Source organism: Melanerpes formicivorus, unplaced genomic scaffold, assembly GCF_026170545.1.
Source record: "Melanerpes formicivorus ecotype bairdi unplaced genomic scaffold, bMelFor1.0.p_v2 SCAF_3, whole genome shotgun sequence".
Classification (NCBI taxonomy): Eukaryota; Metazoa; Chordata; class Aves; order Piciformes; family Picidae; genus Melanerpes; species Melanerpes formicivorus.
Genome location: NW_027142355.1, coordinates 7,447,152 through 7,474,230, shown reverse-complemented (window position 1 = coordinate 7,474,230; position 27,079 = coordinate 7,447,152). Strand labels below are relative to the sequence as shown.

Sequence of the window (27,079 nt, the reverse complement as noted above, 5' to 3'; positions counted from 1 at the left end):
TGGATCAAAATCTTGGACTTGTGTATGTTTCTGGATGGCTTAATCCACTGCACTCTTAAGTTTCACTGTGCAGAAAAGCACATCTACTGCAACCATTTCATCTGAAGTGCTTATGTAACACCACAAAACTGAAAATGCACATTAATTTTTCTAGTTTGAGGTCATTCCTGGTATCTCCTAACTGTCCTTACTAAACATGCAGTGTTTTCCAAGTCAAAATTAATTTTACTTTGTGCAGTGTCTGGACAGGATGGAGTTAACCTTCTTCACAGCAGTCTGTGTGGGGCTGCATTTTGGATGGGCAGCTCAAGCAACACTGGTATCACAGCAGTGTTTGTGGCTGTTGCTGAACAGTGCTTTGCCATGTCAAGGCTGTCTTGTCCTCTTACTCTGCCTTGGAGATATGAGAGAAGTTAGAAGGGGATGCAGCTAATCTGAACTAGCCAAAGGGCTATCCTATGCCATAATAGCATCATGTTCAGCAGTAAAAGGGGGACGTGAGAGGTGGATAGTTTCATCATTTCCGTACTTTCATTTTTTCCTTAAGACTTTTGTCTAATAAAGCAGGTCATCATTGCAAGACTGCACTAAAGTCCTAATTTTGTTGCTAGATTTTTCACTAAGTGCATCTAAAAGGATGATTTAGTAACCAGCATTAGAGAGGTCAGTGTGAGTATAGGGAGTGTGGTGCAAATTCAAACAGCAGCACTTAAGCTGAAGCAACAAGATCACAGGACAGTTGTGCTTGGAACAGATCTCTGAAGATGGCCTAACCCCATCCCACCCAAAAAAAATCACTATCTTTTATAAATGTTTGAAAATTAGAAGTGTAAGAATGGCAACAGGAGATTAAGAAAAAAAAATAATGTCTAAAGATAAATGTAAGTATTTGTTCCATGTCAGTTTAGCGTGTCCATCACAGGGATGTGGGGAGGGGTATGCCACAGATGTAGCAAAACTACTACAGCCCCAGAGAAGGGAATCTTGCATTAGCAAACGGTGGAAGGATTAGTACAGTGGAAGGATGACATGCAGTACTCATCTTACATGTGATAAGTCCCTCATTTTTAGTTATTGCAAATTCATCTTGCTTTTCTTTCCCTTCATCATAGAAGACTCCTTTAGGGAGTCCTCAAGGGAGAGCAGGCTGCCTCTCTTGCATAATGGTACCCAAAGTTTAATTGTGTTTTGCTTTAGCTTTCTCTTTTCCCTCTTTTCATGGCAAAGCTAAAACTTTGTACAGTTACACTGTAGTGCCAAGCTCCAAGGTCCCAAACATCAGCCACTTGCTCCCAGCAGAAGCTGTGCGGCTGCTCTCTAGTAGGGAGTCAGGCATCAGGACAATGCATCCAGCAAGCCTGCATGTGCACACCTGGTCTTTATAAGTTCCTGAAAAGCAAGTCAGGTAGACAAACAGCTTTCCACCTGCCCAAGCAACAAAATAGCTCAATCTGCAAGCCACTTGACCTTTCAGCCTCCTGTTCTGTAGAGCAGAAGCAAAGTAGTCCATTAAACGCAGCAGAGATAAAGAGACAAAAGAGAAGATGCATGTTACAATTGTGCATTACCACATTTTTATATGTACTTTGGTACTACAGCAGGAGCAGAAACACTCAGGTCAGCTTTACAGTTGGTAGAGGCAGTCTGGTTCTAAGGCTTAATTGCTATTTCTGGAAAAGAAAAATCATAGAACTATCTACACATCATTAGAAAATAACCATATTGAGTATTCCATAGTACTGGTAACATGCCAGCTATGTCTGTACTTTTAAATAAGTGGTGATTTCTTAGCAAGACAAAGAGCTGCTGATTAACATATCCACATTTTAAAGAACTGTGACTCCAGGATCTCAAAATCAACACTTTTCAAAGCAGACTGCCTCTCTGCAGCAGTCTCATAGCATGACAACTTAAGTTCAATTGTCTCTTTTCACAATATAAAACAAAAAACCAAAAACCCAGCAACTAGGGAAAAGGAAAATTATTAGGAAACTGAAACTGGGATTCTGCAGTTGAAAGCAGTTGGAATGTACTGGGAAGTGGAGCTTTGTTTCACTTTAGTGATTCTGAATTTCTGCTGCAGATGTTTTACATAATCACCACAAAGCTGTATAGCTTAAATCAGGGAAAAGAAAACTAACTTTGGCACAAGTGAAACAACAGTTACCATGTGCTTGAACAGTCCAATCCTGTATCCCCTAGCAGGCCTGCTTACCACCAGGTGTTTTTGTCATGCCTTCTTCCACTGCAGCAAACAGATAATTTTTAAAGAAATCAGATTGAGAATTAGTATCAGTTTGAAAATAAAACATATCAAGTAGGTACTTAGATCTCTCTGAACACTTGTATGTGATACTCTCAGCAGTTTTAGAAAGCATCTGTTGATTTATTTCACATACGTGTATTTACATTGGAGGAAATTCCCAACACTAAAATACAACATTTACACATTCACAGATATACAGTTTTGCACTCTCACCCCCGCTAAGGGCAGGCACTCAGCTCTTCTTTCTGCAGTAATGACAGCATCACTTCTCAGGCAGGTGTGGTGGATTTTAAGAAGCATCACTCTGCACGTGGTGGTTATATTCTTCAAGCTATTAGATGGTGGGTGATTTCACTGAAGAAAAATGCTTCTTCTATGGCATTTACCTAAGCTTCTATAATCGCAAGCATATACATGTATCTGTTTCTGCTTTACCATGCTATCAGTGACCCTTACTCTACAAAGTTCAGTTATCCTTGTAGTAGTTATTGAAGTTGATGCGCAGTAGAAAGTCCTCCAGGTGTGGCTGGTATCCTCTATTTACAAGCTTTGTTACCACTGGAACAAAAAGTAAAATAAACTTCAACTAAGATTAATATTCTGAAGTCAGCCTTGGCACAGCATCTCTGCATTTTAATTTAACAACAACAACAACAAGCCTAATGCAGCAATCTGAAGACAGCAGAAACAAACATGTATTTTTTGCATAAGAAAGGTGCAGTATCTCTTTCCAGAATTAGAAAGTACTTCAAGTAAGATGCAAAAATAAGATTACACAACAGGTCTAAGTGAAAATGCGTTCTTCTAATAAGGAAATCCTTCCCCAAGGTATTTTCACTATAAGCTTATGTGTTCATTCTTATCATTAGTTCAACTGACCAGAGAGCATGTTTAGGTCCTCTTGTGACCTCTGTGAAAGAAGTTCTGCTGAAGTTTTCTTGAGCAAAGTCCATTGTGAGAATGAAGATCAAAGAGAAGTTCCTGGGACAAACCCTTCAACCTGAAGGGTGGTTGTAGCCAGGAGGGAGTTGGCCTCTTCTCCCAGGCAACCAGCACCAGAACAAGGGGACACAGTCTCAAGCTGCGCCAGGGGAGGTTTAGACTCGAGGTGAGGAGGAAGTTCTTCACCGAGCGAGTCATTCGGCATTGGAATGGGTTGCCCAGGGAGGTGGTTGAGTCATCGACCCTGGAGGCGTTCAAGGGGAGATTGGACGTGGCACTTGGTGCCATGGTCTAGTCATGGGGTCTGTGGTGTCAGGTTGGACTCGATGATCCTCGAGGTCCTTTCCAACCTAAGTGATACTGTGATACTGTGATACCTCTATGAATGAACAACTGACTGCTCTAAACATCCTTAAATGACACAGGAAAAAAGGCAGTAAAAACTCCCTAAGCTCATAAGCATCCCATGCACTCGTACAAAGGGAAGCAGCAAGCAGCAGTAACATGCAAGGAAGAAGGGCAAGTGTATAGTTAGAAATGAGGGCCTCAGCCAAAGCCATTGAAAGTCCAGACTACTTTGCATTGGCTTTCAATGGATTCTGGATCACCCCTCGTGAAAGAGAGCGTTTTACAATGCACAGTGACTGAAGGTACAAGTGTAGAGGAACAAGCACAGGTTTGTTTTGTAGTGCTTTATAAAGAGGGTGTAAAGAACTAGGTCACTCAGCAAATTTCCTTACGGAATGGTCTATTAATCTCTGTCCGTGAAGCAACCATAGATCTCGTAGTATGAACTTAGGTGGCTCCCAGAGGTGTTCTGCCTTCCTGTAGGATCTGGAAGCAGCCATTCTAACTCATCCTGAAATACCTGTCTTTGGTCCTTTGACACCACTTTTGGACACCCTTAAAGAATAAAAAGGGCAGCTCATTTCCTGAAGACTACAGTCTGACTAGAAAATATTCTAGAAAAACAGGTCTGAGGAAAACAGTTGCACTTCCTTTAGGAATTAAAGAGTTTTCTCAACAACAAAAAACCCCAAACCCATGAACCACCTTTGTACTCATGGGAAGGATAAATAACTTGTACTAAAAACCACAAGCAAGAACTGAAAGAGAAATGGAGAGGAAAGACAGATAACTATTTCTTCACATTATAGACTAAGCTGAAAGCAAGAAGAAATCACATTAAAGGAAAGAACATTTAGCAAATAATCTATATGGCTGAGAAACACGTGCCTGGAGCACTGGATATAAACTCCAAAGAGTGCTAGGAGGCTCTCTGAGCTTTAGACCAGCATGGGAATTGGTGCTATGAAATCTCTTAATGCTAGTGCTCATTTTGCAAAAGAGCAAAAAATTATGGTCAGTTTTGGGGTATCTGTTAAGATTCCTTGTGTGGGCATTTTAATTGATGGGTACACCTATCTGTGCAAGCAATAACAAGGCAGTTTTGGTTTGGGAACTCCCTTTTCTAACACAGGGTAAGTACACACATCTTCCTACTTTTACACTGTATTTCCAAAGCCTCTTCATCATTTTATCAGTTGTCAGTTGACTTTTTTTAATTTAGAATTTATGCAATTTCTTACCTTTGAATAAGAAGTGGGAGTAATACTTGAAGGTATTGTATGACTGCTGCATCAGTCCAAAGTTGGGATGAACAGCCATCTGCTTGCCTGCATCAAAGCTCCATGACTGAGAGATCAGCTGGCTGCGGAACTTCAAGATAAGGCTGAAGATGCTATGTATAATGTTCATCACAGGGGCTGCCTTCTCTGTCAACAGACCCCTAGGGGAGCAAAAACAAATTTAGAAAGATAGTTGACACAATTTATTGGTTGCAGGATGAAAAATACAAACGGGTGACAATCCTTCAGGGTGTACCTCCCTCTTGAGTTCCTTAAAAAAAATAAACTTCCACCTGACTGCAGCCAGCTGTAGTGCTGATTTTTAAAAAAGGGCCTAAAGCTACCACAGTGTGCTTGCTCTTCTGTGGACCTCCTGTTTGTACTGGTGTATCCAATTTCTAGAATGACACCTGAATTTGCCACAGAGATGATATTTAAAATATTGCTCTGAGTCTCATCCCATCACCTGGTATCCAAACAGCAGCTTTGGGCAAGTTGTATCTAATTAAAACTGAAAAAGACAGACACGAAATGGCAGGTTTCTTTTTCTTGTTTATAATCTCTCTTCTTTATCATATCTTCTCCCTCCACCTCCCCAGTTTATCACTCCCGTGTATACTCTTTAAGTAGAAATCAAATAAACCCCAGCTCTTCTTCTCTTATTCACACCCCTCTTCTGCCTCATACAGTAAGCAAAGGGTAAAAAGCTTGTGATTCCTAAAAGACACTGCTCATAAATCTGGCCAGAAGCATCAGGCCACATCTGTTCTTTCAAAGACCAGTCCTGGTAATTGCCATGTATACAAGGCATAAACAAGGTACAGAAGAAGCATTTCACAATCTTTCAGCCAGTTACTTGTGCACATTACTCAGGATGAATGAAACAGCATTCATTTACAAAGGCTAGGACAAGGATGGGATGAAAGGAAAATGCAACTGTGCCAAGTGTGCCCTTGGTCTTCAGGTTAGAGCTGTCCTGAGTAGACTTGAACCTTGCAGAGGCATGGAGAACAGCAGCTGGAGTCAACTCCAAGGAGTCTGGGGGAATGAGGAGGATGGGTAGCTGAAGAAAAGTATCAAAGTATGGGCCTCATAACATGCCATTAAGTTTGTTGCCCTCACAGAAGACTACTTTCATATATAAACACTACTTGGTGTACCAGAAGTCATTTTTGCACAAAGAGGTTAGGCTAGACTGGTCACTCCATTAACTTAAAGAGCTGAAGTAAAAATGAGTACGGTAGCTTGCCTGAAGATTGCTTTGTTGAGGTATTCAGCATGTGTTCTGTGAATTTCTTCCAGGTTGCCTACTGAAGACAGTTTGTTTCCAAATTCACACCATGTAACGTGAAGAATCTGATTAGCAATGTAACCTTGAATAACTTTGACGAAATGCTGCATTTCGTGTTTATACAGCTGGAGCTGTCGAAACTGAACGGAATTTGATGCATGACTCACTAAAGCTGAAAATAAAACCAGGAATATATTATTATCAGAACCCACAAAGACCATCTAAAATCAGAATTTTTAAAGGAATGACAGTTTCTTTTAGTAGAGCCTGTTTAAAATGCCAAGGAAGTTTCTTTTATAGTGGCTTTTGAAGCTTGACATGACTGTTTATAAGCAATTGTCCAGCACAGGGTGCTAAAAGCATTTTGAAGAGGACGCTCTAGTTCACTTGTTATACTTGCCAGTGCGTTTTAAGTGAAACCAAATATCCTTTAGAGTCCACACCATGTGCTTCAGCTGCAGCAAAAAGGAGAAGATCTTGTTATATTTATTCATGCAGCTCTCCGTAATGACAATGTTCAGAGGCCAGTCAACCTAAAAGAAATAACAGTGCTGATCAGACTACATTTTTGTGTTAGAAATTATGAGAATATTTAAGGTACTATTTCAGGGATGAACAAATTAAGATATATAAATACACACACACACACACACACACACACACATATATATATATATACATATATTTTAATGCTGTCATACAGAAGACTGAAGACAGAATTAACCAGGTTGGAGAAGACCTTTGAGATCATCCAGTCCAACCTATCACCCAACACCATCTAATCAACTAAACCATGGCACCAAGCACCCCATTCAGTCTCTTCCTAAACACCTCCAGTGATGGTGACTCCACCACCTCCCTGGGCAGCACATTCCAATGGCCAATCTCTCTTTCTGGGAAGAACTTCTTCCTAACATCCAGCCTCAACCTCCCCTGGTGCAGCTTGAGACTGTGTCCTCTTGTTCTGGTGCTGGTTGCTTGGCAGAAGAGACCAACCCCCACCTGGCTATAACCTCCCTTCAGGTAGTTGTAAATGATGGGGCAGGGCTCACTGCATGGACACAAAATGACCAAGTAAAGGTCTTTTGGCTAAATCTCCAGTGTGTGCACCCCACAGGAGCATTGGGTTGGCACTTCATAGCTGGATGGCTCTTGGTCATGACCTGTGCCCTGATTCACACAAACACCGGAAAGCATCCAGATGGGATGCTCTTGGGAAACGTGGTTTAGATGTGGTGCCTGGGGACATGGTTTAGGGCTGAGCTTTGCAGAGTAGGGTTAATGGTTGGACTTCATGATCCCAAGGGTCTTTTCCCACCTGAATGATTCTGTGAAACATCCTTTGCTCAGCTCTCTTTGGAAGTCAATAGCAGCATGCAGCAACTGGCCAGGCTAAGTAAATCCTGTCATTTCCATTACACAATTTTTTTACTCCATTCTTAAAGTTACTCCGGTGTTGAGAAGACATTTACTCCACCGCGGTATAATTGCAGTGTTCTACCTTTCTCCGTGATCTTTTACCTTGTACCTCAGCTCTAAGCAACTCAGAGCATCAGGTGCATTGGGCTGGAACACTTCTGGAAGAAACTTGAGGGCAAAAGAAAGATTGGAAGCAAGCTGGGTGTCACCATGAAGACTGTACTGCAATGCTTTATTTAGGATGGAATTAAGAACCAGTGGATTCAGCAGTTCACCAGGTGTCTGTCCTGATCCAAGCTAGGTATCAAAAAAAAGAAAAAAGGGAAAAAAAAAAAAAGTAATTACACAGTAGTAATAAAGTCTTGGCTCCTGAAGACAGCTGAATTAAAGCAGTATGGTAAAGAGGTGACTTTCCTGCCTTGCTTCACCATTCTGCTTGGACATATCTACTTATCAGCAGCATAGGAAACAGCTTCTGAACATTTTGCTGTTACCAGCATGAAGGTAGTCTCATACCTGTACTATTTGGACATGCGGGACTGCAGTTTGGTGCTGCTCAGGAGCTGCTACACATCCCTACTGCAGGGAATACAGCCATTAGGCCTTAGTGGGGCATAATGTCAGTAGCAGGACTGACACTAGCATCTGACTCCCATCTGCCTCTCATCAGCTCAGCACCCTCAGAGGTCTACAAATACAGCTAATGTATCTCCTAAATACATCTCCAAGTGCTTTCTCTAGTTGGTTTTAAAGCATTCAGACTTAGGGAAATGCAGTAACTATCCTACAGTCATGTATCTCCACTGGCAACCAGCTATATTAACTCAGGCTATCCCTCCAACCTTGTTCTCTTTCCCACAAACACTGGGGTCAATTATGAAAATACTGTCTCATCAGAGGGCTCAGCACTTTCTTCAGATGACCTCCCCTCCACAGGATATTTGAAGTAAGAGAAGGTGTCGTGCAACACAAGCCTTTCCATGGGATTTTATCAAATGTAAGAGGACAGAGCAGTAGAAAATATTTCTCTCTTCCTTGGGACTTCCTTAGGCACAAGACAGGACTCTAATTCACCCCATTCCCTCACTCACATGCAAATCAAGGCAGAGGTGTCAAGCTAAAGCAGACAACCCACAGCTAAGGTTTGAGACAACAGAGCAAATACCTTTTCAAATAGCAGGTCACTGAGCGACTGAGCGAACTCCCCATCTTCCATTAACAAAAAATGTCTCAGTGCTTCAAAATGCTTCTCTACATTCAGTTCCACGAAGTAGTAATCAACTATTGCTTTGTTCACAAGAGAAACACTAAGAATCAAAACACAGAAAAGGTATTATTCTTACAAGCATTTCATTCCTTACTGTTAACACTCAGCTGTGGTTACATCAGATTAATGCCCCAGTACTTAACTCAGATATCTAAACCAGGATGACATTCACATAAGAAAAAAAAAAGGGGGAGGGGACAAAAAAAAAAATCTCCATCCAGAATATAACCAGAATTAAAATCCTCCACTTTAGGTAACTGGGTTTTGAATAGCACTGGGGAAGTATTTTTTAAGACTGCCTGCATATAATGAATAGTCTTTAAAACATGCTGCTGGGCCTGAAGCAACATTTCATCAATACCCTTTGGTTTATCTCTGTCACCTAGACAAACAGATTAAGAAAGCCTATTAAATCCCTGAGAAGAGTATCCTAATTGATAAAGCTCTGACAGTACATATTGAGGGCAGGTCTATACTATAGTTTGCAGTAAGCTAGCTTTAAATAATTTAACTTGCCTATCAGGGATAGTCTAATTTTGCCAGCATATAACTTGGGCTCATTTACTTTGCTTTGCTGAATACCTGAATCTGTATACAGATCCTTCTGGTAGCCAGAATGGATGTTTAAAACTAAGGCTAATTACTTCTTTCTACATTGTGCCAAACTTTCCGTATAGCATACTCAGAGTTAGTAAATGGAAATCCAAGCTTACAAGAAAGTATAATCCATAACAGGAAGCATTTTGACACATCTGTTTTCATGACAGAAGTCAATCTTGTTCATAAGTAATGAAAACTTTTCTCTAAAATGCCATTAGATGTATTAATAAAATGTTCCAACATGGATGTGGTTCCCTTAAATATTTCAATAGTAACAAGAACAGCTTCTATTAAACTTATAGACAGCCTCGATGCTGGAGTTCCCATAGGAACATGAAGTATGTCCTGATTGATATGCACAAGCTGTTGCATAATCAAAATACTTTTCCTTCTCTTTTCTCCTTATCATTCACCTGCCAAATAAAAGCTAGAACAGACATTATAAATAACATTTCTTCTTTTTAAAAGAAAAAGGAAACCAATGGTATTAAAACCACTGCTGCATAATCCACAAGTCCAAGACCAATTTACAAAAGACCTTCAAAATGTTAATTTGCATATAAGAATATAAGCTCATGTTACTATTTTTAATGTAAATCTGAACTTTTTAGTTAGTAATGGACCATGCACTGAACCACTTCTAAACAGAAACAGAAAATATAAGAGAAGAGATCTCTGTACAACTCTTGTGTTAAAACAGAACTAAGAACACATTAATTGTTAAATTATCAAGTCCCTATTTCTAACAAACACTCACTGAGATACAAGTGGAGCAGTAATAGAACGTTTCATCAGCACTGGCAGAGACAAGAGCTCACTCAGCTGTACAGCTGTTTCATCTGTTGCTGATTGTACCACAGGATCCACGGGAAAAGTGTAAGATCTTGGTATCACATGATGCAAGAGATGAGAAACTGGTAGTTCTGCTAAATTAAGAAAAAAACCCCAACCACTGTAAGTTATTATGTTCAAGCAATTTGATAATCTCTTAATATTAAACTCTACAAAACCCCTCTAGTTAGAAAATCACAATGTGTCAAAATGTATGCCTCATCTTTACGCCTAGAAGTAACTTGTTTGGCTACTGCAGTTCCTAGTACTGGGAATTTACTGCTATTTTCAGGTATTGTTTTCTGCCACTCAGCCTTCTTGCTCAAGTTTACCACATCCTCTATTGATCAGTAGTTCCAATAGTTCTACTCACACATTAAATCATAACTATCTTGATATTTTTCAATACAGTACTGGTCCGACAAGGCTTTCAAATAAGCTTGTTCTTTCTTCCATGCATCCTCCTCTTCCCCTTCCTCCTCCTTAGCCTCGGGAGGCACAGGATCCACTGTAACTGTTTTTTCAGGTTCTTCCACCTAAAACAAAAAAGTGGACACATTTTAGGAGAGATGCTGCCTATGTACACTCACACTTTGTGTTCTTACAGGTAACTGGCTAGCTGCTCCAACTGAAAATGAGAGCTTACTCACCTGGCACATAAAAACAGTATTGATTCAGACAGAAACATTCCCTTAATTACCAGCATGTTTGATCCTTTGAAGGAAAAGGAAGCCTTTTCAACAAGTACTTTGTTTCTTACCTGTACGTTCTGTGAGGAATCTGGAGAAGGGTCCTTGTTGACCTCCTCTAAAATTACTGTAAAATTACAAATAAAGACAGCATTTACTTAGACCTGCTTGTAATACTTAGTTCATACTTCAGATCTGCTCCTGACGTTCTTCACAATTTCTCTACAAACTATCACAGAAACAGCCACTCCAGTAACAGCCCTTCCCCATAGGCCCACCCAGGCACTTCTATGTGTTTTTCAGTCGTGATCACACAAGATCCAGCTTCTTGAAGTTTAAGACTAGAATTCTTTTCATGCACTCCTTCATGTATACAGGAGAGAAGACTAAGCTCAAATTCTTTCCTCTGAACACTAACAGTGTCCAAAAAGTTATGCAAGGATTAAGTACTAAGTACCCATTTTGAGCACAAACATTTACAGTTACTGTCATGAGCCCTTAAATGCTGACTGAATACATTTATTTTACCTTCTTGCTTCTCTTCCATTGTATTTTCTTTTTTGTCATCTTTAATATTAGCATCAGTAAAGACTGGAACACTGTCAGATGATTCTGCCTGTGGTAAAGACTTTTCCTCAGCTTGTGAGGTTTTTGCTTCCTTTCTGCTCCCTTCAGCAGGAGATAACTCTTCACTGTATAGAAGTGTCTGAACTGTGGAGTCAGACGAAGGACCTGAAATGGTTCTACGATGAGGTATTGGATCATTCTCTGTTGATGGGGCCCACTCCCCTATTTGGATGCTTGACTGGGATGCATGACCAAATGGGCTCCAACGAGATTTCAAAGGCTCTGTCTCTGAAACTAGTTCTCCAATTTTGATGTGTGACTGTGAAGCATGTCCATGGATGTTCCAACGGGGTCTAGCTGACACCACCTCTGACACATTTTCACCAATCTTGATATTGGCATCAGATGCATGACCATGGATGTTCCATCGAGGCCTTGTAGGAGCTACATTTGACACATACTCTCCAATCTTAATGTTGGCTTCCGAAGCATGCCCATGAATGTTCCACCTAGGCCTTGAAGGCTCTACCTCTGAAGCATATTCCCCAATTTTAATATGACCTTCAGAAATATGCCCATGAATATTCCATCGGGGTCGGCTAGATTCAACTTCAGAAATATAGCTGCTGATTTCTATATGGGAGTCTGAAGAATGCCCATAAGGACTTGATCGTGGCTGGTAAGTGTCCACATGAGGTACATATTCTCCCACTCTAATGCTGGCATCAGATGCATGTCCATGAATATTCCACCGAGGCCTTCTGTATTCCACATCAAATATGTTTTCTCCAACTCTAACATGTCCCTGACAAGCTGCAGATGGTCTGAGAACTGTATTAAAATCATACTCATTTTGCTGATGCAATGGTGCACTGTCTTCTCCTTCCAGTGCTCTTCTCAAGACAGGCTGATTTTCACTTATTTGAGGAGTCTCAGAAAGATCTGAATTAATGCTTTGGAATGCTTCATCTAGTGATGATCCTTGTACACTGACAGCAACAGGCTGCTCATCTTGTGGCTTCAATAAGAAATCTTCTATATTAACACTGGACTCAGGCAAGGAATCAGCACTGCACAGAGGACTGCATGCTTTCTCAGAAATCTGGAGACTGCTTTCAGCTCCTGCTGCTTCAGGCTGAAAATGCTGATCAGCATTATTATTTGTTGGCCAGGGCATGGGCAGTGCTTTGTCAGCAGAAGCAGCATGTTGCAGTCCAGGCTCAGATTCTTTTCTGCCATCTGTCTCATAAGAATGCAGAGGTTTCACAGAAGACATCTAAAAAGGAAATAATGATTACACTGTATTCACATAATCAAGCCACTTACTAGGGTGCCACTTTATTACAAGTAAGATTTAAAATGTTCCAGATTTTCAGATGTACTACAAATAATGTGAGAACTACTCACCCTGCAGTTACAGTGAACCTTGTGTTTACTGAAATGAAACTAACCATGAAATTAACTCCCTTGAGGGAAACCTGGAAAGGCAGTTTTACAGAGAGAGAGTGACTGCCCATTGGAATGGGCTGCCTGGGGAGGCGGTGGAGTCACCATCATTGGAGGTGTTCAGGAGGAGACTTGATGGGGTCCTTGGTTGCATGGTTTAGTTGATTAGGTGGTGTTGGATGATAGGTTGGACACGATCTTGAAGGTCTCTTCTAGCCTGGCCTATTCTATTCTATTCTATTCTAAAATAAACTCACCTGTGAATGTGGCTCTTTCACAACTGGTTTTTCATCTAAAGCCAACTGGCACTCTTTATAAGGAATAATATCTAATTTTCTCCTGTAGTTTCCATCGGGAAGTTTTTCAAGCATTTCCTGTAAGTAAAAATGAGAAAAACCCAAAGCCTTTACATAGCAATTACCAAATTCCTAAATTACACTTCTCAACTCTCTTTCAGAAGATACCTCGATGCGTTTTTGATCTTCTAATAGAAACCTCAGACGAGCAGTTTCCAACTTGTGCCGCTGGATTTTCCATAACGCTCTTTGCTCCCTACGGGCTGCATCATCAGAAAGTTTGCTATAATGGTCAATTAATTCCTGCCTAAATGAAAGCAAAAAATAAAGGTAAGTTACAGATTTCTGCGTAATGATTTTCATCTTCCCTTCTAAAGAATAAGACCTTTTAGCACTTCAGAACTGAGAAGCAATTTTTAAGACGCAGAAGTCAAAGACTTAAATCATAGAGAACAGATGCAGAAAACAGGACTGAGTATTTCAGTAACTCTTTTTAGTAGGCCACTTGTTTATCTTAAGCATTTTTTGAATATAGCAAAGTGAAATCCAACTGCATGCACAACAGAGCAATTCAAATAACTATCAGTCTAACTTCTCTGCTTTTTACTTCTGCTTTGACATACAATTCACCATTTTTGCTGTGGGCTCAGATTTTAACTTCAAGACATAGGGATGTTTTTTTTACCACAATAAAAAACAGGTTAGATAGGGGTGGTGCAAATCAGAGGGTCCCCATTAACCATTCCTACATCAAAGAACTTCTCAGATTGCCAAAAATCCTTAGATCCATCTTTTATGTGCAAACATTACTTTTGTAAAGCAATGTTTAGGAACTGCTAGTACCATAAATTTTAAAACAAAATATTCTTTTCTTAGGTCTTTATGATGGTATTGGAGTATCTAAGCTTTGGGAGCCTATTCAGATACATTTACCTTGCCTTTTTTTCCAGTTCTTCTTCTAAAGCTTTCAGTCTTTTCTCTCTCTCTCTGAGCTCTCGAGCATAGCTGAAATCATCATCAATCTCCTCTTGCTTTATTGCAAGGCGACGCTGCATAAATATTTCACAGTTTAAAAAAAGCCACTCTCAGTATCGGCTGTAATGTTCTTAGTCATACCCCATGAGCTATTAATTCAACTCAGTACAATAAATCAAGACATCCATTCAACTACTTGCCTAAGAAATACAGTTTGCCTTTAGAAACACACTGAGAAATACCTCTTGGTCTTTTGCAAATTGCTCTTTCAGCTTCTGAAATTGTTCCCGTTTCTTTGCATCCAAAGCCATCCGTTCTGATACCTGTCGATCTGTGTTACAGTAAAGATACTGTCAGTTTACATTAACAAGACCCTAGAAAACACAGAGAACACCACTGCAACTCACCATTAATGGCTTTTAGTACTCTACTAGCGGTTTCTCGAGCATGAACAATTAATTCTTGTTTGGCTATTTCCATGCGCAAATCCTAAAAAAATAAAATCACAAGCAAACAAAAATACAGGTGGGAATTTTTCCCTCTGGTTTAGACTTGAAAATACTGTTGCAAAGACACTTTACAGTGCTTTTTTATGTATAATTGCAGGGCAGAAACATGAACAAAGCAATGAAATGTCTATAAACTAACACTGAAAGTTAATACTCCAAACCTTGCAACAAACAAAACCCATCTGATATATGCACTAAATTGAAGGCAACTGTAACAAAGAGTTCTGAAAAAAACCCAATTAGCTATACAAAGTATAAAAAGAATCTGTTTACTAATTAGCTTGCCACTTATAATCATAGAATGCTACTGGTTGGAAGAGACTTTCACGGATCATCAAGTGCAACCCCGCTGCAAAGCAGGACCACTTAGGGCAGGTCACACAGAAACACATCCAGGTGGGTTCTAAAGATCTCTAGAGAAGGACACTCCACAAACTCTCTGGGCAACAATCTTTTCAGTACTCTTCAATACAAAGGCAAATCTACTGCAGCAAACAGCTGAGATGGAAGTCCCAAACTCATGTAATGCATGAAAATGCCAACAAATGCCAACGCACCACCTACACTTTCAGAAGTTATATTAAGTAAACTTGTTTGCTGCGATAGCAATTCAAACAGCAATTGACCAATGAAAACAACCTGACCATGAATATAAATTCTTTCACAGTTACAACAAAAATTAAAAATGAGTATTTAAAAAAACAAGTCCCAAGAGCATGGTCTTCATTCTTCTATTCATTTACCTTTTCCTCCTTGCTTATGGAACTGTATCGGGCAATTCTCTCCATTCGACCTACATACACTGCACAATCTCTCTCTATTTCTTTGAGCTCCTCAATTGAAAAAATGACTGAAATCCGTGGAACAGGTATATCAGACCAACATATATAATGCTGAAAAAAGGAGACATTTCCTTTTAAATACATTTTTCAGGTTGCAAAATATTGCATTATGAACTCCCATTATATACTTTTTCAACTCTAGCAATGCTTCAAAATACTGAAACAAGCTGACAGACAGGATCAGCAGATGTAGTATTTATACCATTCAAAGGAGACAGAGGAATAATACTCTACAACTTGGATCACAGGCCAAATTATCAATATTCCCTCTTTCTCACTGCACTGGACAGTAATATAAAATCTGATACATACATTTATACTACTCATGTTCTAAATCCCTAGAATTTTGCTTTTGTGAGTATCCAAATTAACTGAGCCTGAGAAACTCAGCACTGAATGAATGTCTACTATCAAAAGTCAGATTCTGTTGACTTACAACTCCCATCCAGACCCCCAGTTACTAGGAACTGTCTGAAACGTAACTAACAGACCCACTGGCAAGAGCTTACACATGACGTAACTCTCAAAAATATGGCCAGTGCACATCACAGGGTACCTATTCTCTTAAGTATTTCTTCTCCACCGCAACCTGCCCAAATCTTAGAAGCTCTTCTACTAAGTTCAGAGGCGAAGTAAAGGAGTGAACTTGTTAAAAACCTATAAACTTGCTCTGAAGAGACATGATTTTCTCAATGTAATAGGAAGGAACCAAACCAAGACTTACCCTAGGACAGCACAATTTCAGTAAGTTTATGGTTTTCCCGCATATATAGACATCATTAGCAATATGTTTAAGGAATACGGGGACACAATCTTCTACTTCTTTTGAAATCAAAACATAACCATGGGTCCAGTAATGTTTATCTATGTATCAAATAAAAAGATGAAAGTATATATATTTTAGTTGTTTAATTAACAGTACAATTATATCCATTACAAATGCTCCCCATATATATATATACACACTGTACCTCTGAAACAAAGATAATCTTCATTCACTTGGATCATAAATTCTCCATAAACATCTCTGAACACACCACTGTATACCCAATCATAGATAAATCTGAAAAAAAAAAATAATAGTTGCATAATATTGAAGACCAATCCCCTTGGCTTCTCAATTTTATTACAACCAGACAGTAATTATATTCTTTAACAGATCAAAACGCACAAGGTATAGGCTGGACAAAACCCAACAATTAGGTACCATCACACCAACATTTAAAGATATACACACAGGATTGTGCCTCTTCATTTTTAAATCATGTTTATATAGAATATTTCATTGATAATTAGTTAAGATTAAAAGAATACTGCCTTAGTTAGCACAGTCTTTGTTTTTCTGTTAATTAATTTACTAAAAGTATATGAAAAATTACAGAAATCTTTGCAGCACGTGAAAACCACAGGGGGCAATCAGCAGGAAGGATTCATTTTGAAGAGAGGTAACTGTAGCAAGGAGAAACTGAAAGGTCATCGGAAAAGATGCAATACCAAGCACTTTTTTCCCAGACCTAGAGACATTTTTATGCACAATAACAAGAACTACTGTTTTGGAATATTTATTCATGCCTTTTCATATTTCCTATGTATGAAACCAAATTTTTGATGAAATTAAACAAAAAAAAAATATTAATCTAAAACTAGAGACAAAAAGGCTCAGAGAACCTTGAAGCTAATCTTTTCTTACTTGGGTCAACGCAACAAACACAAAGCATTCATCACAGGGACCACTGCTCAACGTTACTGCTCTCTACAACTACCTGAAGGGAGGTTGTAGACAGGCAGAGGTTGGTCTCTTCTCCCAGGCAAACAGCACCAGAACAAGAGGACACAGTCTCAGGCTGCACCAGGGGAGGTTTAGGCTGGAGGTTAGGAGGAAGTTTTACACATAGAGAGTGACTGCCCATTGGAATGGGCAGCCCAAGGAGGTGGTGGAGTCACCATCACTGGAGGTGTTCAGGAGGAGGCTTGATAGGGTGTTTGGTTGCATGGTTTAGTTGATTAGGTGGTGTCAGATGATAGGGTGGACATGATGATCTTGAAGGTCTCTTCCAACCTGGTTTATTCTATTCTATTGTTCTATTCTATGGTTCTGCGTAAAAAGTTAAGAACTTTCAAAGTCTTAAATCTGATGTTCCTATGACTTAAACTTGACCAACAACTCCTGTTATTTAGTTCCTTTCAGATTAATAGGAATAACACTTTCTGCAGACAATGGAGGCCTCCTTCAAAGGCAGCTCTCGTATATGATTGCTGTTTTGATAGAGATCTGCATACTTTCATATTTTTAGGATTCCTTGTGATGGCATGACATCCTGCCCATGGCATTTCAGAACTCTGACTGCCTTCTATAAATCACAAGGCAGGAGCTGTGAAGATATTTCAGTAAGTCTTCTGGTAAATCTGAAATTAATTTTTTCTGAAGAATATTCTATCTAGAAGAAAAAAAAATAGTAGTAGGAGGAATGGGTTTTAGGTTTTGCTTTATAGTCTCATTCCGTAAGTATCATAGTTTCATAGTTTCATTCAGGGTTGGAAGGGACCACAAGGATCATCTAGTTCCAACCCCCCTGCCATGGGCAGGGACACCCCACACTAGATCAGGCTGGACAGAGCCTCATCCAGCCTGCTCTTAAACACCCCCAGGGACGGGGCCTCGACCACCTCCCTGGACAACCCATTCCAGGGTTTCACCACTCTCATGGTGAAGAACCTCCTCCTCACATCCAGCCTGAATCTCCCCACCTCCAGCTTCATTCCATTCCCCCTAGTCCTATCACTACCTGAGATCCTGAGAAGTCCTTCCCCAGCCTTCCTGTAGGCCCCCTTCAGATACTGGAAGGCGACAATTAGGTCTCCTCGGAGCCTTCTCTTCTGCAGACTGAACAGCCCCAACTCCTTCAGTCTGTCCTCATAGGAGAGGTGCTCCAGCCCTCTGATCATCCTCGTGGCCCTTCTCTGGACACGTTCCAGCACCTCCACATCCCTCTTGTAATAGGGGCTCCAGAACTGGACACAGTACTCCAGGTGGGGTCTCACCAGGGCTGAGTAGAGGGGGAGGATCACCTCCCTCGACCTGCTAGCCACACTTCTCCTGATGCAGCCCAGGATCTGATTGGCTTTGCGGGCTGCAAGTGCACACTGAGAGCTCATGTTGAGCTTTTTGTCCACCAGCACCCCCAAGTCTCTCTCCTCAGGGCTACCCTCCAGCCAGTCACTGCCCAGCCTGTATTTGTGCCTGGGATTGCCTCGACCCAGATGCAGGACCCTGCACTGCAAACTGCACTGCAAACTGACGATGGACTACAACTATAATCCCTGTAAACCTTTCTAATATTCCTATAAAGAGCTATTTAAAAAAATTTAGTGCCTCTTCAGAAGTCTGTAAACTACCAGTTTCTAAATTGATGTGCTGTGCTTAACAAAACTGTTGCCATCCAAAACATCCTAATTCCTACTGTTAGTTACATCTACTAAAAAAACAACAGGGTTTTTTAATTATTTTTTTAACTTAATGAAAAAAACCACAAGAGAGGAGAAATAAACATGAGCACTGCCAGTTTCAGGATTTTACTGCAAGTATGAGAAATAAAAAAAAAAGAAGTTTAAAACAAGTCATATTCCAGTAAGAATTTCCAGGACCAGCAGCAAGAAAGAAGTCTTATTTACACAGATTGTTTACTAATCCAGTCACAAATAAAACCCTTCTGCTGTTACTGAGCTGGAAAAGAGGAGGACTCCACAAAATGAATTCATTTGAGTATGCAATTTGCAGATAGAGGTACATCTTACACTTTCTCTCAAAATGTCAAAAGCTAGGGTTAATTTAGCAGAGTTACTCACCAGATTAGCAATTCAGAACTGCTTTTAAATACAGCTATGCAGGGAACAGTATGGACGCACCTTGTGTATGGCTCACAGCTTGTCTTCAACAAAGACAGAAGAACTGGGTAATGCTCGTTGCTGCAGTTGTTGAGAGCCTCTTTGTACAGGTACGAAAGCAATTTAACACCCTAAGAAAAATTGAAATATATTCTAACATACAACTTCCATAAGCTTTAATTAAGAAAAGAATAATAAATACAAGCTTTACATATTTCACTAGACACAGAAGGCTCCCTTCCTCTAGGCATCTACAGTTAAAGTCACTTTATCTGAGCTACTTACCTCAAGCTCACTTTACAGTCAGTGGATAGAAACAGGTATGTTATGAATTCGTTTGACTTGCTACAAATATCTCCTTGATAATGAAATGAAATGCACTCTAGAAGTTTATTTTGAATCCTTTCTTTAATTCAGGAATTGCAAACACAGGACAAAATTCCAAAGAATCTGCAGAAAGGACCATTCCATTTTAACTGGAGGTCCAAGGTCATATCTTTCATAGCAGAAAGACCAAAACTAAATATTTTATGTAAAATTCTACCTAATTTTGAAGAATATCAGTATTGTGACCCAATCCAAACATAAAACCAGCAAATTAATTATTACTGTAGGAAATGCAGCACCAGCTCCACCGCTGATCCCCAGAGTTGTTGTTCCTATGCCACAAAGTTCAGCTAAATACCTAAAAAAGAGTATTAAAACATACGTAACTATTTCAACCAGAAGCTCTCAGATCATCGATGAACTTTGCTGACTATCATACAATGACCTTACTCTACTGAGTGAATACAAACACCTTACATGCTTGCCTCCAGAATCTTCTGGACTTAAAGAAAACTTTCTGTTAAATAGAGGAAAAATACTGACAGATTATATAAGTGCCTATGTAATATTGTCTCAGTGTATCTTAAGAAATAGACTGCACTTTTTTCTGATATGAAAAGCATAAATATTTAATATTATTCTCTTACCTCAACTGACGACCCAGTTTTCTGAAGAGAAAGCTGATTGTAAGAAGACTTAAAGTAGGAGGTGTTGACAAAACACAGGCTCGGTAATATTGAAGATACTTTCTCAGTCCACTTGTGAATGCCTGGTATCAACAGAAAATATTTAAAGTCTTGATGTTAAGAGTCTATCTATGTTTCACATCAACTGCACCAGCATGAAAACAAACCTTGTACTAAACAAGTTAGCATGTGCAGGTAAGAGGCACTTCTATACCAAAGTAAGGGGAAAGTCAAAGTCCATGAAATGGAGTCCATGCCATCTGATGACTTCTCTATACTCTTTGCATACCCAACACAAGGAGCCTATACTATACACTGTATAGTAAAGCATTTTAGTTGTTTAAATTTCCCTTTGAGGAGCTCCTCCTTCTATAACAGCTGTAGTATGAACCTAGGGCAACCTCTTGCCTTACATTCATGACTAAATAGGATACTGGAAAAAACTTGTCTAGGACTTTTTCTGTTAAGTCAAAGAGAGAGATCTTGTTATTCCTTTCCTACTAATACTGCTATAAATAAAATACTCAGAAGAAATACATTCTCATAACGAATCGTAACATAATTCTATGTATTACAGATTAATATCACCTGACATTACACAGTGTATGTACAGTGAAGCATAACATACAGAAGAGAGGGAAAATATGCTTTTGATTCAGAACAAAGTAGATTTTTAAAAAACTATGTCATATATGTATACTGCATTAAGAAAGTTCTTGTGTTTAAATTTCATACAACTTGATGTATTAAGACAAAATCCTTTAGAAACATCTAAGTATTATATTAGTCCTCAAGAGAACAACATGACAGAATAGATCACTCTTGGGGTAAGTAAAACCCTTTACCACGTGTTTCAGTGCAGGCAAGCCCCAAGCACACATTAAACACAGTGGCACTGTTCATTGCCAACCTGGCATGAGTATTAGCCTTAAAATGCTTTGCAGGTTTGCAGAATGAAACATTTCCAGTTTTACACAAAATCAAAGTTGCCTTCTCTAGCTAAGATAATTGGCTCACTAAATCTAGATGATTTAATACAATTGTTTTACCTGAAATACAAGTCCTTTGCTGTATGAAGAATCTATAACTGGCTGAAGGGAAAAACGACTTAGCCGTGTGTAATGGGTTCCATACTCTGCAACTTCTGAGAGCAGGTTGTGCATTGCCTCTGGTGAAGTCCCAGATACATATACCCCCTCCTTTATCACAAATGACTGAGCAGCCTAAAATGATATGGGGAGCAAAAAAAAGGGCAGACTCAAGTATTTCATAGCTGTATTCCAATGTAAAACAGCAGACATTTTATACAAAAACAATGAAAGACAAATTTTTCAGTTTAGATACTCTCGTGACTGTCTAGTTAGGATAGCATGATAAACATAATCAATTGAAGCAAAATATCAGAAGTTTGAATGGTATTTTCAAATATACAGAATAAGACTCCTCTACTCACTTAAAGAAAAGGAAATCTCCAAAGCTATTTACACATCTATTGTCATTATTCATAAACCTTTTTTAACTTAGGACACTACAAATACTCTCAGTTTATTGCAATAACATCATCATTGCACTATATAAATACTGCCTTTTAGCCATTAGGTCACACTCACCTTTTTGACAGTATCCACAACTGCAAGAAATAAATGTATTAGAGAGGAAACCTTTACAAAGGAAAAACCCAAAAGATGTGACTAAGCAGCACAGTTAAAAAATTCTCCATACCTGATTGAGTGAAAATGTAGTGGATACCACACCAATCAGGACATTCAAGACGTCCTTCACCAGTTCAGGTTCTTTCATCAGCACAAGCTGTGGAAGCTGAAGGACAGTGTCACTAACCAGCTGCAATTGCCCTTCTCGAAGACTGTAGAATTTGTCAAAAGCTTCTCTCCCAGCTTCAGTAAGGTATGGTTCCTCTTTCTTACCAGGTGGGCTGTGTCAGAGTAAACACATTACAACGTAATTATATGAAAAGAAGGAAATGAAAAAAAAAATAGCATTTCAGAATTTCACACAGCCAGTACGGATGAGAGAAGAAGCTACTAGCAATACAGAGCATTTGCAAGGGAATGCACAGTCAATGAAACTGACCCAAACTCCATACAATGAAGAAACAGGTAGATAATTTGAGCATCAGTTCAGGGACAGAAACCTTGACAGAGAATTACCAGCTTCTTTTGTTGCCTTTCCTGATGCAGCATTCACACTGGAAAAACTAGGAAATTTAGGAAAAAGATCACATTTCCAGAGTTCATGCAATGCTGACATTCAAATATGTTAAAGAGCAGTATGCTCAAAATGCTATAACGACTTGCATTAACACATTTGAGCTCTTCCTCGTGAGGATTACTATCCCCTCCAAAACAATTTCCCCTTCCAAGTCTTCCAAAAATTCTGAATTCTAGTAGCACATGAAAGCTGTCACCCATGTAGTCTGTATTCGACTTCTATGATCTTTACAGTTCAAATGGTAGCAAGAATGTCTGCACTAGGAACAAAGCTAGAGTGTGCTACAGAGTTATGAAAAAATCAGATCAGGGAACTTCTGAGTTTCTGAGTTTCTCAGGCTGAGCTGAAAAGAACACTGCGTAACACTGCCACAGACACAGCACTGGAATATTGATTAAAATTACAGAAAGCATATGAAGCAAGTTTCTCCAAGAATCAGGCATGTCATTGTCCAGGAAGAATGTAAAAAAAGATCTGTCATACCTGCCCCTTTTTTTTTGTCTTCTATTTTAGGGAACCTAGGAAGCTTTAATAGGACTATACAAAACTTCTCTTAGCAGATGCATCTTTGAATCAGCAGCTGAAAGAATGGCAAGTCTAACTACATCATCAAGAATACAATACTGTGCTGTACAACTGCTATGTTCTCTTTTGAAACTAAAAACATGGAATCATTTGAGACTAAAATAAATTGCACAGTGTGTGTCACATTAGTTAGAAAAATGTTACAAGTGCTCCCATAACCCCTTCAGTGCTTTTGACAAAGATAATTGTTTTATCTTTTCCTATGAAAAAGCTGCAATCTAGGAACCAAGTCTGTTGAAACTGTACGACCTTCATTCCTTTCTCAGTCGTTAAGAAGTCATCACTGACTTCTGTGAATGCATTCACTTCAGTGTTTATACCAAGGGAATTCAGAACTAAGAGGAAATGCACCTTCATACATTTGCATATGATGAATAGTAAGTTTGACAGTAATATCAGACACATACTATCCAATTCTTTCCCAACACCTCCGTTTGCTGGGTCCATATGTAAGCACTGCATCCCACAGGTCTATATCTGGAGTTATGCTTGGCTCTGACTGAGAATCAGGAGTCAGATTGGATGCTGACTGGAATCCCTCATCTTCTGACTGGTCTATACTTTGAGGAACCTGCCAAAGAGAATTCAAAGGTTATACATGAGGACATTTTACTGAATAAGCATGCTAATAAAGATGTGCCATTGTTCATGTACAAGTGACTCTATGTGACTCAGCCTGTAGATCCACTTTAAGTTTTTCCTGCAAGCGCTCTTCTCATTAAGTCTCTACAGGATGCCTGTTATAAAACAGCAATTGCCTTTGAAATAATTGCTAAGTTTGTTGGTGCTGCAGTTGAAACTTACTCCTTTGGTAAGCATATAGTTCTGTGATTTGAGAATCTGAGATCTAGATATTCAGTAGTATGTAATACTAAAAAATTCATACTGCTTAGTATTTGTTTTGAGCAAATGACCCAGGCCCTAGTTCTTCAAATTTGTAAACATTTTGTTAACTATGATTAACCTACTTTCTATTCATGTGCAAGAAATCTGCAAGTGTCTAAACTTAGTAGTGCTAAGACACGTGGTTAAGCACGAGACTTGGTAGTCAGATAATGGTTGGACTCGATGACCTTAAAGGTCTTTTCCAGCCAAAATGATTTTATGCTAGGTGTATGTGCAGAGGAGTACTAAGTGTTAGTAAAAAGACAATCACACCCACGTTAAAAGCAGCATGTTCTTCAAGAAACCGCAGATTTTCCAGTCTGATGGAAAGCATACAGCGCTTACTCAAAAAGGTTCTGCCTTCCCTCCGTTGCGACTTACATCCATACGTGCACACCAAAAGGCACAGGGGTTTTCTTTTTTAATGTATCTGCCTTCAAGTGTCAGTTAAGACTCTAGTTAAAGAAGCTGCCAGAGGTATCCATATGTTAAGTAGAGGGAACAACAAACACATGGGTTAGAAACACAGAAGTATAGACCCCCAAACCTCTACACTCTAAAAATTAGAAGAAATAAAAATACCCAAGTTTACCTAGTACCTCTATGAGAATAAAATACACCAAAAATAAACAGAATATAAACCAAAAGGAGAAAAAAAAAGATACAGCAGAAATTATACACTGAAACAGTGAAAGGACAGCAGGAAGCAGGAGGTTTGATGAAATATAATAACCAAATTAAAATGTTTTCAGATACAAGCAGCCAAGAAAATACAGGTAGTTAGGTAATGACATCTGAACAGCAAAATGCATACATTCAGACAAGAACACTTATGCAGTCAGGCTGAAGAGTAACAAGCAAGCAACAAAGGAGTTAGATATACAAAGCAAGCAAGAACACAAGAGATTACCAGGGGCAGCAATTACTAGAGGGGGGCATGAACAGATACAGCTGATGGCTTAACTTCATGATGGGGTTTTAGTTATAGGACAAGACCAAGGTTTTTGTTACCATATGACTTTGTATCCAAAAAGTTTATCTGATTGTCAGCAAAGAAACAGATCCCTGCTCCACCTTAAATTCCAACACTGAATGTTTCTATTACAAATGAAAATATTATCTACATTTCAAACTATAGTTTCAAAGTAGCATATTGAAAGCATGCATATACTCTTAAGTCCAAAACAAATTATACCATACTTTAATGGCAAGTCCAGACAAATCTGCATTGTCAGGCACCGGTGGTAAGTCCAACTTGATGTCCATATCATATGTACGGCTATGGACAAGAGCACCGAAGAGTGAGACCCGTGTTTCTCTCTCAAATTTGTCACCAGCAGGATAGCTCTGAGAGAACAACCCTATGGCAGGGAGTCCAGTGCCAGGTGCAGCCTCCATTATCTGCAGTGTCTTTTGAATTGTGTCATTGAACAGGCATTCTTCGTTTGTTATCAGAGATTGTATATCAGCTTCAAACACGCTTACATCGTAATAATCATAACCCTGATATTTGACGTTTCTTCCAACATATTTGTTGTTCAGAAAATAGTCCTTTTTCTGTGGTACAAGCTGAGGAGGACCTGTTCCAGCAAGCTGTACTAAGAGATCCAAGACAGAATTAACTTCAGTAAATGGTAAGCATTCAGCTGTTTCCAGTTCCTCCACGAGGTTCTCCAGTCTATCCGCTTGAGCACCTAGGCCACCCACTCTCAAATTGAAAGACAGCATCAAAATTTTGTTTTTCACTGGAAGCCTGGAAATGTTTGACTGCAGCTTACGAGCCTCATCTTGAAAAAGGTTTATAAATAAGGCATTATAAGCAACCTTTTTCAGATTTTGCTTAGCCATTCTCTTGCTGATCTTCTGCCTGCCTAGGTGAACCTTCCATGGCAAACCTGTTAAGTGAGCTTCACACAAATCATTGAACAACTGCGTGATACTCTCCATTTCAAATTAAATTGTCAGGTTACAGCAGTTACAGTCTGGGTCTCTGGTTTCATGAGAAGACCTGAAAAATACCAGGAAAAGGAAGTAACGTTCATTACATATGTATGAGAAATTGATGAGTATGCTTTAACTTAAACTGAGACAGTCCAAAATGAGAGAGAAGACAACTGACCTAGCATATATTTAGGACACGAGCTATAAAAATAACACCACAATTTTGATCACAAGCAAACCGATGGTGGTGCAAGCTTAATTCCAGACACCTGATTTTGCTGGCAGACTGAAATAGAAAAGACTGTCCTGATCTAACACAGGATTCATGCGGAAACACTTCCAAAAGCTTTACCACATTAGCTTTTCCCAGGAGACATCCGCCACCTCCCTTCTACCTGCGCAATGCCCGCAGCAGAAGCCACGCCGAGATGTGGATGCTCATGGTTGGTGCCAGGCAGCGCAGGGCTCGTCTCAACGACACCGATCATCCCCCTTGAGGCTCCTAAGTAGCCTCCGAAAAGGTGCAGGGGGTGCGAACACCTCTCCCGGCGGCGGGGGCTTAGTCTAAGGATCAATCTGGGCCCAGCCCTTCCACCGCCAAGCACGTCTGCCAGTCTGCCCCTCGCCCCCGCCAAGGTACGCGGGCAGCATAAGCACCAGTCCCCGCACCCTCCGGGGCTGCCCCGCCAACGCCAGCCTCTTCCACCCTTCTCCCGCCCAGGGAGAGGCCACAGTCCCTACCCTGACGCTCCCCACCGACCCTGCCGTACCTGACGTGGCTCCCCCGGGACCGGAGGGCACAGGGCGCCACAGACGCCGCCCGCCTTCAGCAGCGCCCGCCGCGCACCGCGCCGTTCACGTCACTCCAGCGCGACGGGGCCGCGGCGCTGGGAGAGGCAGTGGCGGGGACCGCCCCTCGTGTCACGGCAGCCCGGCCCTGCTGCCCGAGCCCGCCCTCACTGGAGAAGGCACC

General features: G+C 40.0%; 1 protein-coding gene across 4 annotated transcripts; it reads right to left on the bottom strand.

Annotated features, from left to right (window-relative positions):
- Positions 1-1,547: 1,547 nt before the first annotated feature.
- TUBGCP6 (tubulin gamma complex component 6) lies at positions 1,548-26,965 on the bottom strand. 4 transcript variants are annotated; one of them, XM_068165857.1, is made up of 28 exons: positions 26,877-26,965; positions 25,366-26,173; positions 23,688-23,851; positions 22,189-22,399; positions 21,516-21,689; positions 20,428-20,549; positions 20,063-20,138; positions 19,475-19,584; positions 16,540-16,631; positions 16,293-16,432; positions 15,470-15,619; positions 14,625-14,706; positions 14,460-14,548; positions 14,176-14,291; positions 13,411-13,549; positions 13,204-13,320; positions 11,462-12,776; positions 11,005-11,060; positions 10,618-10,780; positions 10,171-10,339; positions 8,712-8,853; positions 7,649-7,843; positions 6,528-6,660; positions 6,086-6,299; positions 4,798-4,997; positions 3,949-4,111; positions 3,586-3,619; positions 2,831-3,266 (listed from the first exon to the last, which is right to left on the bottom strand). In XM_068165857.1, exons 2-26 carry the CDS (start codon positions 26,110-26,112, stop codon positions 3,960-3,962), a joined length of 5,268 nt encoding a protein of 1,755 aa, XP_068021958.1. In that variant the 5' UTR covers positions 26,113-26,173; positions 26,877-26,965; the 3' UTR covers positions 2,831-3,266; positions 3,586-3,619; positions 3,949-3,959. The 4 variants fall into 4 exon arrangements, with proteins under 4 accessions (XP_068021966.1, XP_068021951.1, XP_068021975.1 ...); XM_068165850.1 differs by lacking the exons at positions 2,831-3,266; positions 3,586-3,619 and adding an exon at positions 2,734-2,824; XM_068165865.1 differs by lacking the exons at positions 2,831-3,266; positions 3,586-3,619; positions 3,949-4,111 and adding an exon at positions 1,548-2,824.
- Positions 26,966-27,079: the final 114 nt, after the last annotated feature.

Excerpts from the sequence above, each read along its gene's own strand:
- TUBGCP6 (XM_068165850.1), bottom strand. The coding sequence starts at position 26,112 with ATGGAGAGTATCACGCAGTTGTTCAATGATTTGTGTGAAGCTCACTTA. Across the intron at positions 20,139-20,427 it reads AAACTGGGTCGTCAGTTGAG|GTATTTAGCTGAACTTTGTG; the intron begins GTAAGAGAATAA and ends ACTCTTTTTTAG. Across the intron at positions 12,777-13,203 it reads TGAAAGAGCCACATTCACAG|ATGTCTTCTGTGAAACCTCT; the intron begins GTGAGTTTATTT and ends TTTCCTTTTTAG.